We start from the raw sequence: 10,331 nt of genomic DNA, 5'->3' as shown, positions 1-10,331 counted from the left end.
CACTGACCGGGTAGTCTCCTTTGCCAGCCGAATGGTCTGAGAGGGGCGAATAAACCAGTCTTAGGAGTTTGCCAGGCGGCCTTGGGAAGTCTACCATGGGCATTTGGAACAGGCTTAGTAGCTTCTAGAACTGGCCTAAGGTGGGCCGCAGGAACAGGCCATTGGTGGGCTTCAGGGACCGGAAAAGGCCATTGGCGGGCTTCAGGGACCAGAACAGGCCGCTGGTGTGATGCAGGAACAGGAGACCCCCTCCAGGTCGTGGGAACATGTGCAGGCCCCAGGCAGGCCTCAGGAACACTTGGTGAAGCCGTAGGGATGCCCTTAGGAACTGAAGACCACCTCTGGGTCAAATGAACATAAAATCCCCTCCTGGTCACAGGAACAGGTGCAGACATTGGAGTAGAAACTCCCTGGGTCTCAGGAACTAGGGTTCACCCCCTAGTTCATCATCCAGCAGCACTGCAGCCATAGGGACAACACCACAGTGGCGCCACAGCTATGGGGACGGCGTCCAAGGGCGCTGCAGCCGTGGAGCACTGCAGATATGGAGACAGTGTCCAGTGGTGCTACAGCTGTGGGGACGACGTCCAGTGGTGCCATAGCCATAGGGATGGCACTGTGGCGCACTGCAGACCTTGAGACATCCTCGGACGATGCTGCAGGGCTTGAGCCGTCCTTGGACAACGCTGCAGCCGGCTCTGTCCTCTCTCAGGCACTTCATCCTCCCAACTGAGCAGAGCAAGATTTATTATGGGCAAATCCTTTAGCAGAGTCATGAGAACAGACCAGGTGATTACCAGAGAATCTGTCAGACAATGAAGAGTAACCAATGCGGGTAAACATGAATAACCAGAACCCAAAACAGACATCACTAAACTAACACACAGAATAGAACCAGGAACAAAGATCTACAAATGTATAAAGCAGGGCAGGCAAACACAATGATCTGCAACCAAAGACACCAAACAGAGCTTAAATCACAGGACATAATAACTAAGACGGAAAGACAGAGCAAGAGGGAAAACAAGGAAAACCGGAACCGATGCAGGACTAGGAACGTGAAAACAAGTAAGAGAGATGGGAGGCAGAGCCAGGCGTGACAAAAAACAAAGTGATGTTATGTGACATGCACAGCGCTGCACAATTGTGGTGGGGTAGTTGTGCGATGTTTGGCAATCACTTCCTTCCCTCGGGCACTGGGGTGCACGGCAAGTGTGCGGGCGTCCACACACAAGATCAATTGAACCCAGAGAGGAGCCTTGCATGAAGTTGTCAGAACATCGTAAACCCAGCAGGTGAAGGTTCAGGCAGAGGTGGGTAGAGCATCACCAGCTCCATCAGGAAAGAAGATTGTAATTATGATTGCTCCTCTCCACAAACTGTAGGATACATTTCTCCTTTTTTCAGATGAAAGGAAGAATGTTTCAGGGTTTGATTTTTATTCCTGTTTAATGTTTCTGTGTTCTGTGGCCATTTGCACAGTAAATGCCATTGGTCCTTCCATTCTGAAAACTGTTCAGGCAGTATCAGGGGAGATGTAACTGAGACTTAACTGACACTAAGCTGAGTCCTAACCAGAGGTGGGTAGAGTAGTAAAAAATTGTACTCAAGTAAAAATACTGTTGCTTCAGAATAAAATGACAAAAAAAGTAAAAGTAAAAAGTAGTCATCCAAAAACCATCTGAAATGTCAAGCCACAATAGGCTGTGATTTTTTATTTTTCACACTGGAGTGTCACTGGATGATAGGGTTGCCACCTAGGTTTGACACAGTCATACGCGAACGTAAATTGTTGACGGGGGGAATGTAAATTGTTGACAGGGGTGGCGGGGTGGATGGGGGGTGGCGAATGTAAAATGTTTGGGGGGGGGGGGGGTGTAAAATGAAAAAAAAGACGGATTTAAAGTGTGCAGAAACAGTCTAAATAATCGTTTGAACGAACCTAGTGAAAACCGGGACATTAAATGATTTTTTTTTTGCCGGGACCGAATATTAAAAAGAAGGAAAACCAGGACACACCGGGACAGCGACGTGAAAACCGGGACAGTCCCGGGAAAACCGGGACAGGTGGCAACCCTACTGGATGATAAGGAATTGCGATTTCTGTCGGACTCTAGAAGTCAGTATACTTAGTTTTTTGGGGTGAACTCTGTGTGGATTAAAAGGTTCTGAGAGGCTACAGGGAGATCAAGACATTAAAAGAGACTTAGGGGGGGGAATTTTTAATTAAATTAGTTTTGTAAACTTACCGCTAAGTTTCCTCAAGTTAGATTCTGAGTTTTTATATGTTGAATTGTCCATTTGTTTTGGTAGACATGGAAGACATCGCAAAATGTAGCTGCTGTTTTGCACTTTTTGTAAACATGCTTTCAATGTGAGGCCAAAGGTGTTCCTCCTCGTCTGCATTGGCGAACGCTGATTCTGACATTTTTTCATCCGTTTGCTATGACTGTAAATTGTAAATGTAATCCGTCCCACCGCTGAGACGAGATGGTCATGGTCATGTGACGAGACTGCATGACTACGTTTTATAGGTAAAACATAGTCACGTGGTAGAGCCTTTATAAGTCTCTGGCTCCGTCTGAAATGCCATTCTTCCCTCCTATTCAGTATGCCAAAGGAGTACGAGATAAAGGGTAGTCAGTACAACTTTTAACCCCGCCCATTCCCATATAAGGGTACGGGCCGGACGTGAAACTTTGAATTTTTATTACACGTAAAATAAGTTTTTTGAGCAATTATATTTAGTCGATTCTATAACACCCCATTGCATTAGTATCTCTCCCAGTGTTTTTCTCTACGATAAACAGATTTTATAGAAGTTATTAAGTGTTATTTAGAGGGGTGTGGTGATAAGGTGATTGACAGTTAATAGCTGCGTTGGTTGACATCTAATACCAGACGCTCAAATGTGAACGCGCTCAACATCAAAACTCTCTACAGCAAAACTCTCGACAGCAGTATTAAAACCTTTTACCTTTGTTTATTTTGTAAAACGTCAAAAGTTTCTATACTGGTGGGCGTATCCTAACGAATGTCGGGGCGGAGATACGGTCTCTGGCGGAGATACTGACCTGCCTACCAGTTCTAATGCACATGCTCTGGCTCCAATTTTCATCTACTGCGCAAGCGCATCCAAGATGGCGGTGTCTGTGGGGCCATCTTGGTGGCTTCAAAAGTTCACAATGGGAGTCAACGGCGACGTACCGTCCATTATATATACGGTCACTGGTCCGAATACGTGAAAAGTACCCAGATGGCTAACTGAATCTGGTGACATTTTGTATGTATGGGATTGTGGCACACTGTCCTATCCCATAATTCAACAGGAGCAGCAGAGGCTGTTCGGAGCAGAGAAAAATGGTGGAAAGTAGCGGGTCGGCTGTTTACAAATATGAATAAGATACAAGGTATATGCAGAAATACTGCAGTTAATTTCAAAACCTTTTAAAGACTCTTTTTAAAGACCTTCCAAAATGTTTAAGACCTCATTGCTACTTTAAGTTGTAATCAGCAACAGATCTTTAACTTACAAAATTATTGAAATTTGAATATTTAAAACACAACCATACAACAGAACTCTGATACAATATGAAGAAACAAAGGCCAAAAAAATAAATTGAACCAAGGCTAGATATATTAAAATATAACTGGTTACGACAAGAAGCAAGTAACTCTTAGCTACTTGGTTAATCTGGTGAATAATAACAATACGGTACTCATGACATGTGCCTCAATGCGTTTGTTTTGCATTCTAATGACTGTTCAGTTCACATCAACTTTGAGTTTTTCTTTATATCTTGATATACATTATCTCATTAACACTGTGGCTGTGCTTATGTGACATTTATGTATAAATGTAGCATCTGTAGCCGCATGTGTGGTATGTTCATTATTTCACAATAAATGAGCACCTTTGGAGCATCAACACCAGCATCTGTCTCTAACCCTACGTGAGGGGGATAAGAATAATGAGATACCATAGAGGTCAAAAGAAAATAACAAGCTCATGGTAGCATAGTGGAGTAAGAGTACAGTTTCTTCTTCAAAAATCTACTCAAGTAAAAGTAAAAAGTATATTGATTTAAAATTACTCCTAAAAGATTTTTTTTAAAGACTTACTCAAGTAAATGTAATGGAGTAAATGTAAGCTCACCTCTGGATTTAACTGAAAAGGGAATCAATGGTTTGGCATTAGAGATGTAGTGAGTGGTGGCACACAACAACTAAGATCAAATGGGCCTTTTTGGCCCATTTTTGTGGGGATTTCTTCTCATTGTTCTGGCTAACATGTTATCCAGTCAAATATAAGAAAATACAATATAACTTGGCAGCCTCAGTTAAAGATATAAGACATTGGTCCAAAATAAAAAAAAAAAATGAATCTAATGTTTTCAGTGTGACGCCAGGACAGAAGCAGCAGGAGGCAGAGGCTGTGAGCGAGCAGCTTTATTATCCATAATAGAAAATGCAAATACACAGGCCACAAGGCAGAACAAACACAACGAGATAACAAAAAAGATGAGAATAAGCAACAGAACCAACGGAGCACGGTAGTCCAGAAGCAGAGCTGGCTATCCCACGATACGAGGCGAGGGTGCAGTCTGAATGTGCAACACTGGACAGCGCGACCTGTGGGAATAAATACAGCCCGAACCTGATTAAGTGCCAGGTGTCAGTATTCGGGTGATTGGGATGGACGGAGTGACCGGGAATGAGAGGGTGGGCTTTGTGAAGTTGTGGACGTACGTGTGAAGGAAGGAGTGCGTGTGCGCACCCTCTGGTGGCATCCAGGGTGACCCACCGTGATATTCAAGACTTTATTTGGGTTGCAGAATTCAGGTTTGCTCCTATACTGCATTGCATATTATATCATAATCCTAGGGATTTTACTTCTCAAAACTTCCATGATAATTCGGGGTGCAGTGAACTACTGACCTTGCCCTTCATAAAATTGTTAATAAATGTGTGGTAGTTCATTAGTGATGATGGAAATGCACGTATTTCTCAACTGTTTTGCTTTGTTTCCCTTTTGTCTCTTTGTTTTGATCACAGTTGAAATGGAAGACTACAAAGACTACGACTCTGAATTTGACTTTGACAGCTTGTACAGGAACTCCACGCCGCATCCCTGCATCACGTTCAAAAACTGCTCCTTCCACCTGGAGGGTGGCGTGTCTGTCGTGGGCTGGCGCCACACCTTTGCTCTGGTCTGCTACGGCCTCGTCTTCCTGTTGGGCGTGCCCGGCAACGGCCTGGTGGTGTGGGTGACGGCGTTCCGGATGGCACGCTCGGTGAACGCACTGTGGTTCATGCACCTGGCTCTGGCCGACCTGCTGTGCTGCCTGTCACTGCCCCTGATCATGGTGCCCCTGGCGCAGGACCAGCACTGGCCCTTTGGCTTGGTGGCCTGTAAGGTCTTGCCCGGTCTGCTCTACATGTTGATGTTCTGCAGCGTGCTCCTCCTGACCCTCATCAGCCTGGACCGCTGGCTACTGGTGTCCCAGCCGGCCTGGTGCCAGAACTGGAGGCATCCGCGCTGGGCGAGCTGGGCGTGCCTCTCCGCCTGGGGCCTCTCCCTGCTGGCCAGCATCCCACAGTTCATCCACACAAATCTGGATGTGCAGAGCTCCAAGACCAAGTGCATGTCTGGCTACAACAGCCAGGCGGAGGCCTGGGGCGTCGTGGTCAGCCGTGTCCTGCTCAGCTTCCTGCTGCCACTCGTGGTCATCGCCATCAGTCACTGGCTCGTGTACCGGAGGGCGGGACACGGGCCGGGCCAGCAGTGCAACCAGCGATCAGCGCGCACCCTGCGGGTGATCCTCGCTGTGGTGCTCAGCTTCTTCCTGTGCTGGACGCCACTGCATGTGGTGGACATCGCCGAGGTGGCACTGTACCACGATGGATTGGACAGCAAGGCCAACCTGCGCCTGGCCCAGGTGCTGGCTCTCTGCCTGGCTTACTTCAACAGCTGCCTGAACCCGCTGCTCTACGTCTGCCTGGGGCGGAGCTTCCGCGAGAGCATCACCAAGTCTCTTCGGAGTGTGCTCCAGTTCGCCTCGGAGGAGCCGTCGCACAGGCCACAGCATGTTGGCCAACACCAAGAGCACCACTGACACCAACATGCATGCAACATTGCACAAACCCAGCTGAAAGGGCCCATCGCCCCACAGCATGGCAGGCCAAGTACCTTCTCATGCACGGCTTAATTATATTAACTGTTACGGGTCATCACCATTTACCCTCAACAACATGTAAATAATGTCATCATCATTTACATATTCAGCAGCCTTAAAATAGTTCCATTTGCACTGATTAGCAGTTTTTAAATTGTGGATTAAATTGTGCTTTGCTCACTAGCACCACATGGAGGACAAACCTTGATTAACAAATAAGACACATTATCCAATTAGCGGGCAGCACTACCAATATTTACATCAAAATAGCGAACAGGTGAAAATGCTTTGAACATGAAAACATGAAAAAAAAAACATGACACTGATGTTTTTTATGTTAACACGCCTCAATTAAAACTTTAAAACTGACAAGCATGCTAATTAAGTTTTTGCTTGACAACAGGAAAATGGTGTGGGATGACACTGAGGTGTAAAAGATTGTGGTCATTTGACCTGAGTCACTTCCCTTCCTTTGGCAGCTTCTTAGCACGCCGAAAGCTTGCTGCTTGAACTGCAAAAAAGAAACACCTGCAGGCCCTTGTAGATATTAAGCCTTGTTCATCTTCTCTCCCCTTCTCACCATATCCTTTCAACCATCAATTTGACCCCTCCCCTTAACCCCTCACTGTCTGACCCCTCCCCCTTTCTCACACAGTCTTACTCCTCCCACCTTTTAGCCCTCCCTCTCTCTGCTATAGACCTTCAGCTGAGTGTAAGGCTGTGGTGAAGCAGCCTCGTTTATGTAATTTATGTTCTCTGTACTTTTTAAAATTAAGCTATTCAATGCTTTTATGAGCTTCTCTTTCTTCTGTAGTTGGCGAGAAACCTTCATATCAACATAGCAATATGAATAAATACATTTGAATGAACACATGAATAAATATTAAAATGTAGCTTATTATTGCTTGAACAAATCATAAAAGTAAATACAAAGAAACAAGAGACTGGCAAATGCCTCTATAGCCCCCATACTCAAATAGCGGTCCGCAGGCCATTTATTTCTGACCCGCGAGCTGTTCTGAAAACTTTTTTTTTCAATCGTGCTTTCCGCTCTTATTTTGAAATCGTGCACCACAATCTCAAGATGAGGCTGGGGATTGCCTCTATGGCAACAATAAAGAATACAGATAGGCTATAACAATTTACGTTCGTTCGTTTGGACAGGTTGATGTTTAGACAGAATAACAGAATAAATTTGTTCAATGGATGACCGAAACCGTTAAACACAAACACGGGCATACAAGATATAAAATTCATCTTTCAATTACACCATTTATAAAACTTACAAAAATCCTCCAGTTATCAAAAAACACTAAATTGTTCACATACACACACCTGTACATCATCAAACTTTCCCAAACAAACCCCTCACTCACACGTCGTTACTAATGGGTGCAAACTTGCTTAGATAAGAGCCATTTCTTTGTCAAATGTCCGAACGTTGGGAAACTTTTACATGTTATAATCTCATTTGGCAAAGTATTCCAATGACTCATGGCAACAACTGAAAACGCAGATTTAGCAAAGGAGGTCCTATACTTTGGGATGCTGCACTCTCCCCTAGAGGTTGCTCTTGTGACTCGAGCTGTTTTTTCTGAACTCAATGTTCAGATAATAACCTTCTTAGAGGAGGCGCAGCTACTCCATAGATGACTTTAAAAAGTAAACAAGTATTTGCATGGATTATTAAATTGTCAAAACTAAGAAAATTGTATTTAGAAAGAATATGACATTGGTGATATTGTCTAGATCAGGGGTACTCAAATAGAAATGATGACGGGCCACATTTAATTTTTTCAATCACTGAAGGGCCGGTTACGGGGGTGGCGAACGTAAACTGTCGACCGGGGGGGGGGTGTGAACGCATTTGGGCGTCTGCTACCTGTTTGTTGTTGCCATAAAGGCAATCCCCGGCATCGTCTTGAGATCGCGGTGCGCGATTTCAAATTAAGAGCGGATAGCGCGATTGAAAAAAAAAGATTCCTAAAAAAAACCACTTTTCAAAGCAGCTCACGGGCCAGAAATAGATAGCTCGCTCACTAGCTATTTGAGTATGAGGGGTCTAGATTTCTTATCATGATTTTTATTGCACTTTAATTCCAAAGGCTTTAAGACTAAGTTTTACTAGCCTGCGACCAACTTGTCATACAGTATTGAAAACGTGAGAGAATCGTAGAATTTAAGTACATATGTGATGCCTCCGTAGATAGAGATCCTTGAATATACCTAAAATTTACCAAGTAAAATTTCAAAGACTTGCAGTTTTTTTACATGATTTTTGAAAGTTAAAGTTGAGTCAAGAGTAACACCTAAATAAGTAAAGCTATTTACATTCTTTATTTTTTCCCTATTTATATAAATATCTGAATAATTAGAACATTTATATCTCTTTTCAAAGTACATTGTCACTGTCTTTTCCAAATTTATTGTAAGACAACAATTTTGTAACCAGACAGTAACCTTTTTCAATTCTTCTGTTAATTTTATGGCCACTTCTGTTTTACTTTTCCCATGGGTGAACAGAACAGTATCGTCCGCATACAAGATGATATTTGTATCGCACACCATAGGGAGATCATTAATGTATAAACTGAAAAGCAGGGGCCCTAAAACAGAACCCTGCGGAACTCCCATAGTGCAGTCTTTAAAAGAGGATAGTGTGCGATTTACCCGAACACATTGTTTCCTGCCACTTAGGAATGATGTAATCCAATTTACTGTCTGGTTTGACAAGTCATAATTTGATAGTTTACTTATTAGAACAGTGTTCCCAAAGTGGGGGGCGCGGAGCTATTGCAGGGGGGGCGCGGAGCTTGGAAGTAAAACATGTGCACGTGTCAATATTAGGGATGCACCGATTCCGATATTAATATCTGAAAAAATTCTAGATCGGGTATCGGTGACAATGTGACTGATCCATAAAAACAGATCTATTCAGTCTAATTCTATGCTTGTAACGCTTTTCGGAGTTAGTTCAACCTTAAATATCCACTCCGACACGGACAGAAAACTTGGACAGTTAACAGGTGAGTGAAACACGAAGCACACAGAGGAGAGGTGAATCACTGACTCGTAGTCGCGCTGGTGGTATTCCACTTAGTCCGTTTATTTGCTGGTTGACCAAAATAAACCTGGGCTTCAGCATTACTTGACTGTTCATACATGAACTGGTGAGTTGTCCAAAGCTCATTGAATGCGTTACAGAAATAAAATAAAGATAAAATAAAGAGCAGTGGTCTGGGTCGGTCTACGGCAGAAAGCTAAATAACAACAATATTCCATACGCGCTCAACTCGCTCCCTTAAAGAGACAGTACACATATTTCTGGCCATTAGATGCTTTGTGCTCTGCGTGATGTCAACGCTAGCAAACTAGCCGCATATGTATTGCTGTTTCTCTTATTTCATCTCCTTATTTATTTAAAATGATATTTAGAATTCTTGAACCATTTCAAAGGTTTCTTGCAGTTTATTTTATTCATGTTTGACCAAAGTTGTGAACCTATTGTTTTTGTCTGTTTCAGGTTCTTTGGTATTTTACATTCAATGTTATATTCATAATTGCCCTGAATGAACAAATGCAAGTTGTGTTGTTTTTACATGTTTTTATGTGTGTTTAAGTGTGCTATACTGGTGCAGAGTTTTCAATAAACTTGTAATTCAGTATGTCTGTTTTCAAAAAATATATATTTTAAGTCGATTCAGCACTGTTTTACTCTATCAGATCGGTATCGGATCAGTATCGGCCGATACTAAGCTTCAGATATATGAATGAGTATCGGAAGTGAAAAACGTGAATCGGTGCATCCCTAGTCAATATTGGAGGGGGGGGGAGTGCAAAAATATTCTCATCTACTAAAGGGGGGCACGGCAGAAAAAGTTTGGGAACCACTATAATTCCTATAATCAGGAATTAGGGAGGTTTCTCCGACAATATTCCGTCTCTCAACACTGTTACGCGCCGCCTCCGATCACGTCAAAAACAACGTGTCACCGCCATGATGAGGACTCAAACGCTACCCACTAAAAGCAAACGGCAAAAAACAGCCAACAGAAACCTCCGTGACTGCGGGAAAACAAAAACAAAAACCCAGAGGGAAAAACAGCAGAACGACACGGAGGAACTCGACGTGCGTATAAACCCAGGTAAGTAAAC

At 43.6% G+C, this 10,331-nt stretch overlaps 1 protein-coding gene across 1 annotated transcript; it reads left to right on the top strand.

Moving 5' to 3' along the window:
• Positions 1–1,169: 1,169 nt before the first annotated feature.
• On the top strand, positions 1,170–9,805 carry LOC143500519 (C5a anaphylatoxin chemotactic receptor 1-like). The gene is given in 3 exon segments (XM_076994674.1): positions 1,170–1,313; positions 5,056–6,083; positions 6,085–9,805. Coding segments are annotated over 2 exon segments (1,092 nt in total). The 5' UTR covers positions 1,170–1,313; positions 5,056–5,060; the 3' UTR covers positions 6,154–9,805.
• Positions 9,806–10,331: the final 526 nt, after the last annotated feature.

Source organism: Brachyhypopomus gauderio, chromosome 2, assembly GCF_052324685.1.
Source record: "Brachyhypopomus gauderio isolate BG-103 chromosome 2, BGAUD_0.2, whole genome shotgun sequence".
NCBI lineage: Eukaryota > Metazoa > Chordata > Actinopteri > Gymnotiformes > Hypopomidae > Brachyhypopomus > Brachyhypopomus gauderio.
The sequence above is the reverse complement of the archived record's forward strand: the minus strand, read 5'-3'. Positions and strand labels throughout refer to the sequence as shown.